This window comes from Gracilinanus agilis, chromosome 4, assembly GCF_016433145.1.
Source record: "Gracilinanus agilis isolate LMUSP501 chromosome 4, AgileGrace, whole genome shotgun sequence".
Classification (NCBI taxonomy): Eukaryota; Metazoa; Chordata; class Mammalia; order Didelphimorphia; family Didelphidae; genus Gracilinanus; species Gracilinanus agilis.
Genome location: NC_058133.1, coordinates 320360690 through 320381201, shown reverse-complemented (window position 1 = coordinate 320381201; position 20512 = coordinate 320360690). Strand labels below are relative to the sequence as shown.

At 35.2% G+C, this 20512-nt stretch overlaps 1 protein-coding gene across 1 annotated transcript; it reads left to right on the top strand.

Annotated features, from left to right (window-relative positions):
* Positions 1–2202: 2202 nt before the first annotated feature.
* Positions 2203–11710, top strand: LOC123247174 (F-box only protein 21-like). Its single transcript, XM_044675975.1, has 5 exons — positions 2203–2279; positions 7681–7727; positions 9282–9445; positions 10776–10886; positions 11514–11710. Exons 1-5 carry the CDS (start codon positions 2245–2247, stop codon positions 11607–11609), a joined length of 453 nt encoding a protein of 150 aa, XP_044531910.1. The 5' UTR covers positions 2203–2244; the 3' UTR covers positions 11610–11710.
* The last annotated feature ends 8802 nt before the right edge of the window (positions 11711–20512 follow it).

Sequence of the window (20512 nt, the reverse complement as noted above, 5' to 3'; positions counted from 1 at the left end):
TTTATATTAGAACTTCAACATTGTAAAAATGAATAGTTGTGAAATATGTGCATGAACTGTATTCTCTCTTACACATTAGAATTGTGCCACAATTCAGATTGTTCAAGTGGCACGTGCCTTTTCTCTTGGAAAGTTACATGCATATAATAATCAATTTTTTGAGTTCCTAATGTTATATTCAGATATTGATGGCAAAATAATGCAGCAATATTTAACTTTGCAGACCCCACTAATTTTGTCTTAAAAGACTGGCAAACATAGCACACACCTAACACTTGCTTTATCAAACATTTTTTAAATCTTTTTCTTCTATCTTAGAATCAAGACTGTGTATTGGTTCCAAGGCAGAACAGTGGCAAGGGCTAGGCAATGGGGGCTAAGTGATTTGCCCAGGGTCACACAACTAGAAGTGTATGAGGTCAAATTTGAATCCAGGACTTCTGTTCTTCAAGCTGGGCTCTCCATCTACTGAGCCACTTACCTGTGCCACCCCCTACTGTTTTTAATGGAAAGTAGTAGTGTATTTTATCAAAATCTTTTTCTGAATCTACTGATAATATATCCTCTTTCTTAAAATGCTCACCTTTCATCTTAGAATCAATACTGTGCGTTGTTTCCAAGGCAGAAGATAGGTAAGGGCTAGGCACTAGAGGGTTAAGTGACTTGCCCAAGGCCACACAGCTATTGTCTGAGGCCACATTTGAACCTGGGTTCTCTTATTTCTAGACTTGGCTCTCAATCCACTGAGCCACCTAGCTGCCTCCTTTGTAACTTATTTTTAAGAGACCATTTAATAGTCTACCATACCTTTTCAGGATGTTGTAGCAATAGATCTCAATTTTAATAGTCTGTCCAAAAGTACCAGTTTCACAGTGTTCCTAGAAGTTTGCTAACATAGATATTTACTTGGACAGGTTTTACATATACCTGCCTAAATTGACCTTATACTTGCCCACATTTTAGTTTTGCTTAATTTTTAAGAAAATAAATCTTTTAATGAATTTAATATAACAAAACCCCAATATATATATTCAAAACTATAGTAAAACATACCTGAACTCATAATTTGAAAAACTTAACACTTGTTTGTTTTTGTCTTATACTACTCCTAGATTTGTGTTACCTAAATTTTGTATTTTCCTGTGCATAAATTTTTGTTCAATTGCATCGACTATTTCTTTCCATAATTAGTCCACTTATATTTCAATAGCTCTACTTTTTTGGTATATACTGTTCTTAATTCTGCTCCTTAATTTTCATGAGTTTGTCTTTATATATTTCTTATTTCAATATAGTAGTATTCTGTTACATAGATTTATTTAGTCATTCCTCCAATGGAAATTTGTTTCCAGTTCTCTATATAGATAACATAGTTAAAATATTTTGTGTAGGTAATTAAAACTAGACATTTTTAGGATTAATTTCCTACTAATGGGTAACTAGGACAAAGAGTCTGATCATTTCTATATAGTATTTCTCATTCTGCATTGTCTATTTGCTATCCAAAAAACTATACCAATTTTCAATCCTCACAGCAGTATGAATATATTTGTTCCCCACAGTCCCTCTAGGATTGTTGTCACTTTTAATTACTTATAGTTACAAAGCATATTGGGCAAAATGGGTATGTAGTAGTATTGCCAAGTTGTTTTAAATTTACATTTCCCGACTGTGTGATCGAATACTGTTATTTTTTATTTACAACTTGTATCTCTTTGAGACAGGATGTTTTTCTTATAAATGTACATCAATTCCTTGTAGATTTTGAATGCTAGAATTTAATCTCTGGGAAAACTCCCTTTGAAACAAATGGATTGGTTTACTGAATTTTCTCTCCATGTTGGCTATATTGCTTTTTATTTTATAGATTTTTTTATTTTTATATACTCATTCAAATATTTATGAAGAAATTGCTGTGTGCAGGAAAGATAGAAAGTTTAGTTAAGGCTGTCTCCTACCCTTATGAACTATTCTTTTCCACAACAATTTCTTCCCTCTGTTCAATAGATAAAAAGTAGAGCAGTTTTTGAGACAAAATAACATTTATTTTATTCCAACTCATGAATTCTGCCCTCCATTTTTAACTTCATTAACCGAAGAAACCGTTAATTCCATAAAACTTAGTTTTAATTTATTCTTTATTATGCCTACTTTTACAACTATTGGCTAACTTAAAACATTTGTTTCAGGCTAATTGGCTACTGGAACAATTTTAGATGGTCATACCTGAGTCCGAATGCATGGATGAGCTATTTAAAGCACCAGATGGTAAAGATGAGGTAGGTCATAATTATGCTAATAAGCTTTTTTTTTCTGAGGAAAAGTGAAAATAATTGCAGAATATTATTTCAATCAGATGACTGTCTTCCTCACATATATGCTCTTCTGAACTATATGATCAAAAGACAATTATTTTGTCCAAGGAAGTTGGTAAAAAATTGAGAATATTGGGAAAATTCTTTTCTTGTCTCTTCATAGTTTTGAGTATTCAACTATGTAGCATAGGCTTAATATAGACTAAAGTAAATAATATAGCAGATTAAAAATAGAGATACTTGATTAAGAAAAGAAATGATCCATTTTCATTTCATTTTGTAACTCTGATATAACTGTTGATGCATTTTCATGCTCAAAATTATAGTAATTACAAGTCTTCTCTCCTTCGCTGTAAGCTCCATAAGGGTAGGAACCCATGCCTCATGCATCTTTGTTCATCTCTTAGCTTTGCCAGCACAGTACTCTGTACATAGGAAATTATCAAGTTCTTAAAAAAAAAATCTAAATTTTCACCATGCAGTGCAAGATCAGTTACATTACTCGTAGAGATGATAGCAAAAATCACAAGCTCCTTTTTTTACAAGTAGAGCAAAGGAAATCTTTGCACAGAACTCCCCCGTCCCTTCCTGTTCCCTTCTCCCCAGCAATATACCACAGGTCTTGAATTTAAAATAATAGAATAGCATGGAGAACTTTGAAGAAAGTAATAGCACCTTTTGTAAACTGAACAGGCCTTGCGCCAGATTCTAAACATTACTTTGCATAACTAAGGGCAGAGAAGTCAAGTCTATTCAACACTTTGGGCTTTAATTTGAAATCTTTATTCAGTAGTTTGAAGTATCCTTCATGGAAGCAGATCTTGCCCCATTTTAGAATTGAGGGCAATAAGGAGTTTGCTAATTGATGAAAGAGAAAAGAGAAGTCAGGTTCTAAGTTTGAATGAATCCTTCTTTTCCTGTAAGCCTCAGTTCAGGTGCCACCTCTTCCTCAATAGCCTTTTCTTATCTCCCTTCCTTTTATACCCCAGCTGAAAGTGTTCTTTCCTTTCTGAGAGCACCAAATCTAGATCTTTCCCTGGTCTCCATAATACTGTCACAGATTTAATTTAATACTGATATTTTAATAACAAAATAAATTAATAATGAAAACAGTGATAATTTAAATAGTAATTATCTATTTCAGGCTTAGGTCTCTGAAGTTCCTTCTGACTCTGAGATTTGGGGATTCTGTGATTTATGTGTGTGCACATTGTGTTTTCCAAGTAGATTGTAAGTTTTGTGAGGGTACACACTGTCATTTGGTCTTTGTATCTCCAGTGCTTAGGCTTTGCATATAGTAGCTACTTTATAAATATTTGTTCAATTGGATACCTAGGAAAGAAAAGAAAAAAAAACTTTGGAAATAAGTCATTTGACTTTCCCCCCAAATTTGTATATTGAAATTAATTCACATAGATGGACATTGATTTGTCAGCAAATCCGCTGAATCAGACAGCTCAATAAGGATTGATTCAGAGTCCTTCCCTGCCCTTTCTCATTAGTTATTCTGAAATCTACTTTTTTTCACTGAATATTCCAAAACATATTTTGAGGATTACCTGGAGAGAGCATAAAAATAAGCCACAGTCACAGAATTTTAGTAGAGAATCTTGAAGTTTATGCAGTCCAATCTGCACCTCACAAAGGATTCTTTCTACATCCTTTCTTAAAAGTCTCTAGTAGACGACCTCCAGTGAGGGGGAACCCATTACTTCTCGAGGTAGCCCACTCTAGTTTTGAAGAGCTCAAAGGGTATAAAATCTTTCTAACTGTTATGAAGCTAAAATCTGTTTCTGGCAACTTCCACCCAATACTATGTCAGCCCTCTGGGATCATGCAAGAAAAGGGAGAATGAGGTGTCAATAGGATAACAATATAAACAGACATCTTGATGTCAATCAATGTGACCAAATAGTTCACTATGTTATACTATGTGATCTGAATAGAGGTTGCCTCCAAATCTTGAACACTGCACACCTAAATATTAAAAGGAAAAATATGGATAACATCAAGAATAATTATATAACATGGTCCCATGAAAATTACTAGCTAAATGAATGATATCAAGTAGATTAAGAAAAAATCTTCACAGGTCTCTTTAAACTTTATTATTTTCATTTTAGTTCCCTCCTACCATCCCCAGGTCTTTCTGTGTTATGTCATTTTCCCACCATCATTAAAATAATATGGGAAATTATGGGCTATACTCAGGTAGTATATAAGCCAGATTTTGGTTTATATGAATATCATTTGTACTGTACTTATTCACACATTCTGATACTTCAGTTTCATTGACATGGGTGGTATATACAGATAACAACATCTTCACAACTTAGTGATTGATGGTCTTTGCTTATTGCTGTGGCTGAAAAGCTCATCACCTTGTCCCCATTTGGAAATGCAACTCTAGCAACTTTGTTTGACTGAGTGTTGAAAGAATTGGCTTCTTTTTCCTGGCTTGTATTTGAAACCTTGTTAGCTTCACAAGACCAGATAGAACTTGTCAGCACCTCCATGTCTTGATCATACCCTATCAGAATAGAACTCCTTTACTGGTGACACACACATATATATATGTATATATATATATATATAAATAATAAAATTTGCATATACTTTATATATGCAGTGTCAAAACAGTATATTATATGTATGTCTCTGTCCATCCATCCATCCATCTATCTATCTATCCATCTATCTATATCCTTTCCCAGGAAGGCATTCAGATGTTTGTCAAAACAAAAATGTGTCTGTCTATATGCACACACGTGTATACACACATATATGTACATGTGTATACAGACTTTTTAAAAACCCTTATCTTCCATCTTAGAATCAATACTGTATATTGGCTTTAAGGCAGTCCAAGAGGGGTAAGGGCTAGGCAGTGGGGGTTAAATGACTTGCTCAGAGTCACCCAGCCAGGAAGCATCTGAGACCAGATTTTTAACTCAGGACCTCCTGTTTCCAGGCTTGGCTCTTAATCCACTGAGCCACCCAGCTGCCTCCAGAGATTTTGTTTTGATAAAACAGACAGGTCTAACAAACATCTAGATACCTTCTTCCTGGAATATGCATCTTCTCCAAAATAATTAAACAAATTTGAGTAATTACAACCAATAGCCACTTTCTCCTTTTGCAGTTTAGTGCATTAATAGGAAGGATATATATACTTTTAACAATTTCATACTCTCATCCATTCAATTTGACTGGAGTTTTCTTGTCTTCATTTACTACATTGTTTAGTCAATGCTGATATTCTTCTTTTGGCTCACTTTCTTCACTATGTACTAACCATTTAAGTCTTTGTGTATCTCTGAATTCCTCATATTTGTTGTTCCTTATGGAGCAATAATATTCTATTACATTAACAAATTACAATTTATTCAGGGCTGTCCTCATTTGGGGGACACATAGCTTTTCATGGTGAATTCTCTTTGCAGTATCAGATATTTTCTATTTTTAATATTAAAATTTCCATTTTGGCTAATCAGAATTTGTGTAAATATACATTTGATATGATTTCCTAGAGAACAGAATTTAATTTCTTTAAAAGAGCGAGGGAGATAGCATCTGCTCATGGTTTATGTGTCAAAGGAGCTGGGCAGAGAGGATGTGTTCTAAACACAGAAAAGTCCCCTGCTGATCAAACTAAAAATGAGAATTTATTTCTATCTTCCTTCAGGTATCTATTAGCTAACAGTATTTTTCTACTGTTTAGAAATGGTATTCTAGCTGGGGCAGAATCATTAAAAAATATAATTTAAAAATCTTGATCTTCAGAATCTTGTTATCTTCCTCCTATTTTCACATTATTATTGTTGTTGAGTCATGTCTGAATCTTTGTGACCCCTTTTGGGGGTTTTCATGGCAAAGATACTGGAATGGTTTACCATTTGCCATTTCTTCCTCCAGCTCATTTTTTTTTTCTCCAGCTCATTTTGCAGATGAGGAAAAAGCAAAACAAGGTTAAGCAACTTGTCCAAGATCACATAGCTAGTGTCTGAAATCAGATTTGAACTCAGGAAGATGAGTCTTCCTGACCCCAGGCTGGGTGCTCTATCCACAGTATGACCTAGCTGCCCTTATATTCACACACTCTTCATTCACTTAAGTGGAGCTTCTAAATTGCCACAGAAATTGTGATGGAACCTACAGTCTATTATTCTGTCTCTCTCTCTCTCTCTCTCTCTCTCNGAATCTTGTTATCTTCCTCCTATTTTCACATTATTATTGTTGTTGAGTCATGTCTGAATCTTTGTGACCCCTTTTGGGGGTTTTCATGGCAAAGATACTGGAATGGTTTACCATTTGCCATTTCTTCCTCCAGCTCATTTTTTTTTTCTCCAGCTCATTTTGCAGATGAGGAAAAAGCAAAACAAGGTTAAGCAACTTGTCCAAGATCACATAGCTAGTGTCTGAAATCAGATTTGAACTCAGGAAGATGAGTCTTCCTGACCCCAGGCTGGGTGCTCTATCCACAGTATGACCTAGCTGCCCTTATATTCACACACTCTTCATTCACTTAAGTGGAGCTTCTAAATTGCCACAGAAATTGTGATGGAACCTACAGTCTATTATTCTCTCTCTCTCTCTCTCTCTCTCTCTCTCTCTCTCTCTCTCTCTCTCTCTCTCTTAATTTTTCCAGTGGAAACTGGGTTTTCTGAATGGATTTAAGGTTGTTGATTCTGTGCTTCTGTGCTTATTCCCTCAACACCACAGTTCTGCTGTCCAACAAGCAACACCCTATTGCCTATAGATCCTTCAATCACCACTGTTTTTTGACTACAGCTCTGTCCATTTCTGTGTGTCTGGCTATTATTTTGTTTTTACCTTCTCTGCCAAAAGATATATGGGAGGTTCTTTGAGACTTAGCTTGTGCCATTTGTTATACCTCATCAATGGTATGCTCATAGAGCTGCTCAGTTTCTAAAATTTTCAGGATTTCAGAAATTGAATTATGTAAATCTCCATCAAGAAATGGTTCATGAAGTATCTCTTTTTATTTTATAATATACATATATTTTATTATTTATTTTTTTACTTTTTCTCATCCAGATGCGATGTCCAAGCACTGGAAATAAACTTTTCTATTAGAATGATCAGATTCCAATATTTTCCTCAGATAATTGCATCCTAAAATTCTGCATTCAGCAATTGAATATCTGAACTTAATTTTGAAGGTTGAGAATAGTTTGGGCTGGGAATGACAAACTCTTCAGTGGTAATAGAATAAGGTATTGAATATCAATGATGTACTTCATATTGCTTTTCATGGTCTCTTTTAACTTTTAAATCAATTGCATATCCATATTAGTTTGTTTGTACCCTTATAATAAATGAGTTTGCATCTTTTTCATTCTAGGAATTGGTCCAATGAAGGTGAAGAATATATCCATGCTTACTTTGCAGGTACTGGGCCAGTCAGAAAATGGGCATTAAAAAAATTCAATATTTATTTTCTTCATGATCAACAAAAAATAAAATTTATTTCAGTCCTCACTGTGGTATAAAATATCTTGAACAGTCGGTGCTAAATTGAGCATGAACTGAAAAAATTTCTTTTCACTTGATTACATATTTACTTGGGCTGGGGTTATTTATTTTGTATCATTTTCTTAATTTTTCTCACTAGAATTATGATATGATTCATCCATCAAAGCAAAAAATATCCCCAAACCATCTTTGCAAACCTCAAATTTATTACCATGCATATTTTAGATGTAGGTTTTGGAAAGGGAAAACATATATGTAATAAAAACATTCATTTTTAAATAGCAGCCTAGTAAGCTAGCTGAATTGATCAGGATACAGATGCATATAATGACCATAACAAAAACTAAAACTTTGCCTTTGAATGCAAAGTGTAGAATGGTTTGTGGATGAGAATTTTTGGAATGGAGAATAATAATAGTAATATAGCACACGAGAAGGATGATGTATACATATATTTCTATAAACATTTTACATTTAGGATATAATCATTTAAAGTTATAATGATCATATCAATTAAAAACATTGAGTGAACTACTTAATGAATTATTGTACCTTCTCCCTTAAAAGTACTATCCTTAGTTTAGTTGGGATGTAGCAAAGCTTCCAACATACTTCCTGAAGGTAGGCATTATAAACACGGTATTTCAGTATCCTATGAAAACCAATTCTCCCTCCTTGGTCCTTAAGTCCCTACAAACTCTGCAAATGACTTTCCAGGGCGATCAACTCCTTTCTTGTTTTCTTGGGTAAAATAAGACCAGAATTTATTAGTGAACAAAACCCACTTTTTAAAACCTTGGCTTCTTCTGCCATCATTAACAACCCTTCTTACTTCTCTTTTAACTCAAAGAACTGTTTGGGAAGGGAAAAGATGGTGAGAGTAGCCATGGAATTTGAAGGTAAGGCTTGTTTTGGGGTGAGATTGATCTCTTAAAAAGCAGTAAGAATGCCAAACAAAAGCCCCACCAGAAAGGAAATGAGCCAGGATAGGATGGCTATGAGAAGGGATCAGAAATTCATTTAGATAGAGATAGGGAGAAGACCTGGTGAGGAATATAGCAAGCTGTATCTAGAGCTAGTTTTCTTATTCTTTAGGTAATCCATATTTTTTTTTCCTACTGAATTTACATCCATGTATGGATTTCTTATGAAATCGTACATTATCCCCTATTCTGTTTGTGGGTTGCGCCTTCTGTTATTGGGACTCCTCTATGTGTTAGTACCACTAAAAAGGGATATGAAGACATTTCAAATGAGTCAAATATTAACCTTATAAAGACAGTGTTATAGTAGTTGAATCTATAGTCTTCCATTCATGCCTTTCAGTCTGGTTGCCTTTTTGGTTTGAAGCCTATTTATTTGACTGCTTTTGGGGGAAGGTAAATATTTGTTACGATACTCAGATCTTGAAGATACTGTAACTCAATAAAATATTTTCTCTGTTTATTATTTTTATCATGACTATGATAGAACCAACTCGAATTCGAAGCCCAAGGCCAGAATTTGTTCAGTTTCATGTGGGAATGGTGATAAAGCACAAAACACTTGGCTATTCAGGAGTGATTATTGGTTGGGATGTAGAAGCCAGAGGTCCAGAAGAGTGGCTAAAACAGAAATATCCTCCTGAGAGACAGGTTTGAAAATATTTACTTTTAAAAAACAAGATAAGTAAAGACAATTCACATGGGTTCAGAGACATTTTTAATTTATCTAGGTATGTAGAAGTTAATCATTAATGAGTTCAGCTTTAAAGAAAATCTAAATATGTAACAGAAGGTCAAATATCACATTAGAGATTCATAGACTATTAGAGCTAGAAGAGACTTTTAAAAGACATTTTGTCTAACTTCTATATTTTATAAATGAGGAGACAAAGGTCAAGAGGAGGTTAATAAGTGAATTGGAGGATCTGGGCCTTGAATATACATCTTCTGAGTCCAAGTACATGGCCTTTCCACTGCAATTTAATTATTAAACTTTTAAAATTCTATGAGGTAAAATTAATCATGAAAATATGTCACAGAGGCCATATAACATGTTGTAAACACCACCACCAAACAACACAAATTTGCCTTAGTATAAATTGAAACAGAATAATTCTAAATCCTTGCTAGCCACAAGTTGGCATTGCTCCTCTTGCCAATAAATGGGCACAAAGCAATGGCAGGTGATTTATATGATTTTAAGTTATGTGAAAACTAGGTTATTATAATTTTATTCTTTATATCTTAGAGAAGCTGTTCAAATAATACAATCTGAATAAACAGATTTTATGGAGTTTTTAATGGTTCATCATTTTAGACTATGCATTATGATAATCATTTAGTTGTTTTAGTTGTGTCTGATCCTTTGTGGCTCCATTACGGTTTGGGGGCAGATATTGGAGCAGTTAGCCATTTCCTTCTCCAGCTCATTTTACAGATGAGGAACTGAGGCAAACAGTGTTAAATGATTTGTCCAGGATCACATAGAAAATCTGAAGCCAGATTTGAACTCAGATCTTCCTAACGCCAGGCCTGGCATTCTATTCACAGTTGCCACATGATTCACATGTTATATTCACATGATAAATAATTAGGCAGGCTAATTAGTCCCTGAATGATTTAGAGGATGGTTATAATTTTTATTCCTCAGTGCCTCATCATGGTCTCACTTTCCTGACTTTTAGCACCTATATCTGAGTGAAGTTGTGGCTCAGATTAAGAAATAGAACTTTTTTTTTTTACTATATCTTTGACATCTTAAAGCGTTTTGTTACAGAGATGTATCTGACATTTTAACACTACGATCTAGGTTCTATTACATCAGAAGCAACCTAATATGGCAAACTTATAGAATTTGTATAATAGTGAATGTCTATGTGTTTTTATGTGAATTTAAAAATTATTTTAGACATTTTCTAAAATGAGCAACATATTAATTTCCATACACATCCATATTATTTATTTTTCCATTTCTCCGCAGCATGTAAGAAAATCTCCACATTATCGAATATTAGTCAATAAGTTCAACAACATCGGTCTATCTACAGCTTATGTTTCTGAGGAGAGTCTAAAAGTTATCACAGGTTATGAGGTAAAGTATCTTAGTTTACAAGTTATTTCTTTTGCAAAGGCTTATTTATTACAAAATTAAAGTATTGATCTGTTATATATTAAAAAAGTAAAACTGTGTAAACAGTACAGATTTCAGCATGTAATACTATTTTGTGAGTAATAAACTGCAACTTTATGTGGTATACCATGGCTTCATGCTATATTGTAGCTCTCTATTCATTCTCTCATTTTAAGAACCTCTCTGAAAGGTGGCAAAATGCTTTCTGCAAAGTGAAAACAATAAAACCCTAGAAGGTTCAAGCCTGCCAAGTTTCTTCAGCCATTGTGAGAAATTAAAGCTATGGCTCCCCATGTAATGATCTGGGTGGCACAGCTATGACTCTCCTTAGTGCCATGAATCTCTTAGCACTTCTCTCTAATGAGGCTCCATCAATGGCACAGATCATTAGTTCATAGCTATTCTATCACAATGATATCACACCTGACATCATTAAATGAGGATGACATGTAATGTTCCATTTTTGTTATTCTTTAATTAATTTCTTCCTTTGGCCATTTTATCTATCTCTTGTAAAAAAAAAAGGTTTGGGGAAAAAGTATTTTCTGAAATTGTGCTTTACAAACTAACATGAAAAATGATTTTTAGGTAATCCATCCTGATTTGAAAGTCTACTTCAGCAAGTATGATGGAGCCAAATACATTATGCACCCATGGCTAAAACAAATCTACCCTCATGACTAAATTTATTTAATTTTTTTGGTACAGTCTCACACCATCTAAATTTTACCTTCATTGTGACAAATGGAAACCAGGGTACAAGTGATACAACTTATTTTTCCAAAATAAACATCTAAACAACATAATATCTCAAATGTTCTCTTCTTAAAAAGGTCAATTCTTATCCATGTTAATGAAGCAAACCATTTTTCTACATATTAAACATAGTTCTCTCTAGCTATGGAATAAGGGTAAATAGCTAACATTTATGTAGTGTTTTAAAGTTTTCAAGGCACTTTACCTATACTATCTCTATTGATCCTCATAAAAACCCTGAGGTAGGTGTATTATTTCCATTCTACAGTAGATATATTATTTATACAAATTTATCTTTATATTTTATTGATGATATAGTATTGTAACAAATATAGGAAATTATATATTTGTATAAATATATAGCAAATATATTCCATTTTATTTAACTTGTAACTGAAAGAAGTTAGTGACTGCCACAGAGTCTGTATCTTTGGCAGGATTTGAGCTCCAGTGGTCTTGATTCCCAAGTCCAGTGTCCTATCCACTCTATTACATAGCTGTCCTTAAAGCTGCTTCAATGCCAGCTGGCTAATTTTTGCCCAAGGAATGGTGGATGGTCATAGCCCTGGATCAGGAGACATTCTAGCAGAGATCTTTAGGGAGTTACCCAAGTAGCAAGGAATTATTAAAAAAAAAGAGGTAGGTAGATAGGCACACATGTACCCTTGTATATGTTCAGATAATCAATAATGCAGTGGAAGGGACACTGAAGTTTTGTGTGACTGAATCTGAAATAAACTCATGGATGAATCCATTTGAAAAAGCATTCTTAGTGCTTAGTATATTGCCACTTATTGTCCTAAGCTTTGGAGGTAAAAGCAAAGATGGTCTCTGACCTTGAGGAATTGACATTCAAATGGCATGGAGGAGCAACAGCATACACAGGGGACAGGTGGCCAGAGAGGCACGCTGGCCCAGAATTGTTAAGGCTGGTGAGGTGAATGAGGCAAACAAGAATGAGAAGAAATGTGCCCCTTCCAAGAACAGAGGTGAAGCTGATTAGACTATAGTTCCATAACTGGAAAAAGTGTAAAGATATCTCTATTCTTTTTTTTCTTAGTTCTTTCAGCATTGCCATTTTATGTCATACGTACATGTATGTATTTAAATGTGTGAGTATGGATACTGGTGTGATTGCCAGGATGACTTGGCCAAAGACAGGGCACTCTATCAAAATGGCTCTTAGAACAGTGATTTTCAAAGTATCCTACTCAGGATACTTTCAGATCAATAGTATTCATGTTTACTGTACCACTTTTTATTTCTGGCATAAATTATATTCGATGTTTCCCAGCATCCTTCACTACCATCTCATTTAAGGCAGCAGCACCATTAATGATATTAATTCTGATGAGGAACTTTTATGTGTATGTGTTATGTCTACTGGGTAGGCATAATGGTTTGAAAGTTCTTCGATTCATTTTCTTCCTCTTCAAGCTTATGATAATCAAACTTCCTTACTCTTATGGAGAATTTTACTATCCTGCCTCTAGGCTTCCATAACTTTTGTCCTTTTTGGTTAGTTACTAAATGCAGCCATTTGCATTTTTTTCTGTGACCAAATCCCTTATTACACATGTATTTCTCACTATAATTATTTTCTTCATTCAAGAAATATCCATAGTATTGTAGAAAAAGCACTGGAATGAGAATTGGGGCACAATGACTTCTAATCTATCTGGATTCTGCCACTGCAGAGGCTCAGGCAAATCAGAATCCTTTTAGGCCTCAGTTTCCTCAAGAGGAAAGTGACAAGATTGGTCTAGAAAGTTTCTCATGGAGAAAAGAAGTACTGCAAAACTGGAAAAAGGCCAATGTCCTGATTTTCAAAATAGAAAAGAGTTTGCAAACCGTAGGCCAGTAAACTTGACTTAAGGTTGTATTTCAGTTGTGTCCAACTCTTTATGATGCCATTTGGAATTTTCTTGGCAAAGATATACTGGAGTGGTTTGCCATTTCCTTCTTCAAACAAATTCCTAGGAAAAGCCTAAAACAGTTTATTAAAGAAATGGTTAAATAGTAAGAACAATTCAAAGCATGCTGTAGATATAGTATATGTAACTCTAAGCAAAATACTTAGATATCTTTTTGAGAAGATGGAGAGATGTATACTAGATAATACAAGCAGATGAACTCTGAACTTGTTGAATGACCAAACTCAAGAGAGTTCAATGTCAGCCTGGCAGGAAGTCTTTGGTGGAACAGCTTGTAGATCTATACTTGGACCTATGCTGATTTTTTTTAATCAATGGACAATGGTACAGATATTATGCTGATCAAATTTGTGGAGATATTAGGAGACTCAAAATCCCAAAAGATTTTCTTGAGTAATGGGTTGAATCTAATAAGATGAAACTCAGTAGGGTCAAATGTAAAAAGTCTTTCCTTTGCTTTCTAAAATTTACCTTCACAAGAAGAGAATGAGAGATCATGGTTCAATAGCCATTGGTCTGAAAAAGATCTGGGTGGGTGGTGTAAGTGGACTGCAAACAGTATGAGGAAACTTCCAAGAATAAGGTGATAGTCCTTCTGTACCACAGTTATGAAGAACTTTAATAAGCTGGAGAGTCAGTCAATAAACATGCAAGTGCTTATTTTTTGCTAAACATTGTGCTGAAATCTGGTGATACAAGGAAGGGTAAAAAAATTGTCCTTAATCTTAAAGACCATATAAGCCAATGAAAGAGTCAACATGTAAGTAACTGAATACACATAAGATACATACAGAGCAGTCATAAGGTAACCTTTAATAGGAAGGAATTAGGAACTGAGGGGACCAGAAAGTCTCTTGAAGTAGATAGGTCTTGAGATGTCTTAGGAAGCAAGGAAAACTTCAGAGGCTAAAGCAAGCGGGGCAGAACATTTAATGAATAGGGAATATTCCGTGGAAGATGGGATAAAAGATCATTCAGATCATCTATCGAATAAAGGAATATTAGAATTCATGAACCAGTAAGTGGCATACTTGTGGGTGATAACCATCTCAAGTGAATGACCATCTCTGGGTGTACTTGAGGTGTAATGGGTCATTTAGGTAATTAGATTGAGGTACTAGGAATTTAAGGCAATTGAGGGAGTATTAATGTTTATTGAAATTCCCTTGTTAAGAGCAGGAGTTGTGGAGAACAGAAAAATTGTGAGCTAGACCCTGAAGTGATTGAAAAAGAAAGAAGAATGTCATAGTGTTCTACAGATGACAGTCACCAGGATCTGAATTGGGTGATAAATTTGGATGGTGTGAACTTTAAAGGAGGAGAGTCTGCTTAGTGAAAGTGGTCAAAGTTGGGTCTGGAAGTGGCAATGGGAAGCAAAAATGATTTGGTTTCCTCCCAAAAGAACAAGTTGGAGTGGGCACGACAAAGTGAAGCCGGTTCTATTTCCCTAAATACCCAATGTTGTTGGGAAGAAGCCATGTCTTTTTTGAGGGAAAATGGAAGGAATGAGAAAGGAAAAGATATGAGATGAACAGAGATGTATTTATATTGGGGAAGATATTTCAGGGGGCACAGGTACAGGATGATCTAGAATGGGAACCTAGGGGTGAGGCTAGGGTGGAGGTAGATAGGCATGAAGAAATGGTGAGTTAAATATACGGAATTGGTGAGGGCATATTTACCTTGAGTACATATCATATGACAATCATTGGAAAGAGATGGGACTATTTATCCCAGAAAAAAAAGACATGGGGCTAGGGTATGAACATATTGAAGGGCAGTCCTACAGAAATTAGATTTCTTCTGTTTGGCCCCAGAGAAGCTAAAACTAGAAGCAATGGATAGAAGTAAAGTGATAAATTTAGACTTGATGTTAGGAAAAATTTCCCAACAATGAGGATTGTTCAAAAGGGAGGAAGACTACTTCAAAAGGTAATGGATTAATAAGATCAGGAGTGAAACAAGGATGCCCATTACCTCCTCTATTATTTAACATTGTACTAGAAACACTAGCAGTAGCAATTAGAGAAGAAAAAGAAATTGAAGGTATCAAAATAGGCAATGAGGAGACTAAACTATCACTCTTTGCAGATGATATGATGGTCTACTTAAAAAATCCTAGAGAATCAACTAAGAAGCTGGTAGAAATAATCAACAACTTTAGCAAAGTTGCAGCATACAAAATAAATGCACATAAATCATCAGCATTTCTATATATTTCCAACACATCACAGCAGCAAGAGGTAGAAAGAGAAACACCATTTAAAATCATCCTAGACTATATAAAATACTTAGGAATCTATCTACCAAAACAAACACAGGAATTATATGAAAACAACTACAAAACACTTTCCGAACAATTAAAACTAGATCTAAACAATTGGAAAAATATTGATTGCTCATGGGTAGGATGAGCTAACATAATAAAAATGACCATTCTACCCAAATTAATTTACCTATTTAGGGCCATAACTATCAAACTACCAAAAACCTTTTTTACTGAAATTAGGAAAAACTATAATAAAGTTCATCTGGAATAACAAAAGATCAAGAATATAAAGGGAAATAATGAAAAAAAATGTGAAGGAAGGGGGCCTAGCAGTACCAGATAGTAAACTATACTATAAAGCAGCAGTCATCAAAACGGTATGGTACTGGCTAAGAGACAGAAGGGAGGATTAGTGGAATAGACTTGGGGTAAGTGACATTAGTAAGACAGTGTATAATAAATCCAAAGAGCCCAACTTTTGGGACATGAATCCACTATTTGACAAAAACTGCTGGGAAATTTGGAAAACAATATGGAAGAGATTAGGTTTAGATCAACATCTCACACCCTACACCAAGATAAATTCAGAATGGGTGAATGACTTGAATATAAAGAGGGAAACTATAAATAAGTTAAGTGAACATAGAATAGTTTACTTGTCAGATCTCTGGGAAAGGAAAGATTTTAAAACCAAGCAAGAGTTAGAGAAAATTACAAAATGTAAAATAAATGATTTTGATTATATCAAATTAAAAAGCTTTTGTACAAACAAAAACAATGTAGTCAAAATCAGAAGGGAAACAACAAACTGGGAAAAAATCTTTATAACAAAAAACTCTGATAGGGGTCTAATTACTCAAATATACAAGGAGTTAAACCGATTGTATGAAAATTCAAGCCATTCCCCAATTGATAAATGGGCAAGAGACATGAATAGGCAATTTTCAGATAAAGAAATCAAAAGTATCAATAAGCACATGAGAAAGTGTTTTAAATCTCTAATAATTAGAGAAATGCAAGTCAAAACAACTCTGAGGTATCACCTCACACCTAGCAGATTGGGTAAAATGAAAGAAGGGGAAAGTAATGAATGCTGGAGGGGATGTGTCAAACCTGGGACATTAATGCATTGCTGGTGGAGTTGTGAACTGATCCAACCATTCTTGCTGGCAATTTGGAACTATGCTCAAAGGGCTATAAAAGAATGCCTGCCCTTTGATCCAGCCATACCATTGTTGGGCTTGTACCCCAAAGAGATCATAGATAAACAGACTTGTACGAAAGTATTTATAGCCGCGCTTTTTGTGGTGGCAAAAATTTGGAAAATGAGGGTATGCCCTTCAATTGGGGAATGGCTGAACAAATTTTGGTATATGCTGGTGATGGAATACTATTGTGTTCAAAGGAATAATAAACTGGAGGAATCCCATGTGAACTGGAAAGACCTCCAGGAATTGATGCAGAGTTAAAGGAGCAGAGCCAGAAGAACATTGTACACAGAGACCAATACACTGTGGTAAAATAGAATATAATGAACTTCTGTACCAACAGCAATGCAATGACCCAGGACAATTCTGAGGGAGTTATGGTAAAGAACGCTACCCACATTCAGGGGAAGAACTACAAGAGTGGAAACAGAAGAAAAACAACAGCTTGAACACATGGGTTGAGGTGGACATGATTGGGGATGTAGACTCAAAACTACCACACCAATGCAACTATTAACAATTTAGAAATAGGTCTTAATCAATGACACATGTTAAAACCAGTGGAAATACACATCAGCCATGGTGGGGTAGCTCGGGGGGTGAAAGGGAAAGTAAGCATGAATTATGTAATGATGTTAACTTTTCTAAAAAATAAATATTAAATGTTAAAAAAAATAAAAGACAGGAAGGCCCTTCCTTCTCTGGGCCTCTAGAAGACATTTAAACATAAAAAAAAGGAAATGGATTATCTCTTTCTGGAAGTCCTGAAGTAATGGCAAGATGACTGCTAGTTAGGTATTCTCATAGGGTATGAATTGGACTAAATGAGTCTTCCAAACAGGGATATGCTATTAACAACTGGCTATCTGAAAAAAAAATGCATTAATGATAGTTAAAAGTTTAATGTGCATTAACATTTTTTCTATCACTTTGAGTCTAGACAATGAAACAACACATCAAGCCCAAATTTGTAGCATTTGCTGATTTCTAGGGTATAAATTCTCACTCTGAAAATTTCAAAATTGGCTTTCATGAGCTAGTTTCTAGCTGACTCCAAGGCACTTGAGCACACCCTGCTTCCAACTCTCAAATTTTATGATTTCTGAGATCTCTACATTTCCTCCTAGCTCAAAATTGTGCTTTCCAAAGCAAAATTATGAAATGTGTATGCTTATTAAATAGTTACTACATGCAAAGCATCATAACCATAACTAGACATTTTTGTAGTTAGGGCAAAAGGCAGAAAAGATGCTCTCAGTTTGGAATAGGGAGTAGAGGGGGAAGCATAGAGACTGAAACACTGCTGGAAAGGAGGTAGGGAAGAGTTCATGTGGTTTATCTGGTAGTTTCAATTGAAAAAACATTTATTTATCTACAATTATATATTATACATTCAAGGCACTATACTAGGTGTTGGGTTTTGTTGATAAATTGTTTTCAATAGTGTCTGACTCTTCTAGACCATTTGGGGTTTTCTTGGTAAAGATACTGGAGTGGTTTGCCATTTTCTTCTGCAGCTCATTTAACAGATGAGGAAACTGAGGAAAATGAAGTTTAAGTGACTTGCCCAGGATCACATAGCTAAGTATCTGAGGTCAGATTTGAACTTGGGTAGAGTTTTCCTGACTCCAGGCCTGGCACTCTATCTGCTGTGCTACCTACCTGCCCAGGTGTTGGGTTCACAAAGATAAAACAAAAAACATGACTAGTCTCAAAGTGTGTGCATTGCTAGGAGGCAGATGAGGATATAGTATGAAAAAGGTAAGTATATTCATAATATTTTTGATAATTTGAGGGAGAGCTAATAACTGAGGGAAACAGAAAAGGCTTTCTATAGAATTTAGTACAATGAGGAAAGAACAACCAGGAAGAGCGGGTGGGCAATAGTGTCAAAAACTGTAGTATGAAGAAGAATAAAGCCCGAGAAAAGGCTTTTAGATTTAGCATGAGATCCTAAATAATCTTGGAGACTTTTAGTCATCAGTGAGCTCTTAGTTTAGGCTTTTGGTAGGCATTTGGCTCTGACAAGGAGAGTTATAGGAGAGAGAACATCATTTATGCTACTAGTTAGGCCATACAAAATCCACCTAAGATGGCAAGTATGTATTGAGAAAACCAACAGTACTCTCCACTCACTTGCTTTCCCCCCTTACTGCCACTACCATTTCTGACCTTATAGGCATGTCTTCAATACCTATCTCTCCATGGAGATGGTGGATAAGGCTCAGCCTCAGGCAAGGGGTGACAGAGAGTTGAAATTCTCCAGAGAGGGGAGGAGGTAGAAAAAGGAGCTTAGCCCCTAATGCAGGCAGAGCAGATCCATGCCTGAGTGGCTTGGCTGAGATCCTTGACTGAGAATATTGCTTCTTACCAGGATACCCATTTTACTACAAAGGTAGTTTAGGTTTGAGCTTGTTACCATATTAGCTGGATTCCCCATTTTCCATACCATCTCTAGGCAGCTGGTATCATGGAATGGTCTCTTAAAACAAAAATTCTGCCATCCTCTGATTAAAAATCAGGGTTGGGTGTTCAGTCTTCCTGAGGCTATGTCTGACAAGTCAGTACAACTCCAGGAAGGAAAATCTCTATTTCAGAAGGTTTTTGGACCCACCCTTCAAGATTTGACTGATCAAAATGGAAACAGTTCCAGTTGACATTCTAGCTCCTCCTTATTCCATTTTCTTTTATGGTAATCCAGGTCTTAAGGTTTTGGGCCCCTCAAAAAGATTGATGCAACTGGGAGAACTAGTTTAGACTTAATTGGCAAGTTTCTTCCTGGATGGTTTGGACAGTACTTTAGAAAAAGTCTGGAATTATCGGGAGGGGTTTTGTTTTTTAATCATATAAAGGTAAATATATTATTTTAAAAAATAATCATGGTAACCTGGAGTTTACTTGGGCAAAAGGAGATCCTTTGACTTGTTCAATTGTGATTTTAAGTCCTTGGATAAAACTGTGGGGATGTCTTTACTCAACCTAGAGCAAGAGGATAAGAGCAGACATTTTTAAAGTGGCCAAAATTTGGTGTCTATAGGGAAAAGGGTAAGATTTAGGTGGTAAACCTGGGAACACTAGATGGGTGGCAGGTAGGGTGAGTCCCAAAATTAATTCAGATATCTAGATATCCTAAATATCACTTAGCCTGAGATAAGTTACACAGAAGAAACCTGTAATTTTTTAGCTGTTTTAACTTGAATGGACCAGTTCTGCTATGATGGGGACCACTAACAATGTTGGCTATATCACCTATTGAGTGGACCTAATGTTCTTGGTGCTGCTCCTGGTCATCATGATTATTTTATCCTGGAAGACTTTAATAAATTATTTCTGACATTGTCCTCCTATTAAAAATGATTGTTAATACTTTTTTATGTATTTAAAAAGCTCCAGCTTAGTCTTTAGTTTTTAAGAGTTGCT

What these genes read in the sequence shown, in the direction of transcription:
- LOC123247174 (XM_044675975.1), top strand. Translation starts at nt 2,245, where the DNA reads ATGAGCTATTTAAAGCACCAGATGGTAAAGATGAG. An exon ending in CACCAGATGGTAAAGATGAG is followed by an intron (nt 2,280 to 7,680) that starts GTAGGTCATAAT and finishes TTTTCATTCTAG; the next exon opens with GAATTGGTCCAATGAAGGTG. An exon ending in AAGTTATCACAGGTTATGAG is followed by an intron (nt 10,887 to 11,513) that starts GTAAAGTATCTT and finishes AATGATTTTTAG; the next exon opens with GTAATCCATCCTGATTTGAA.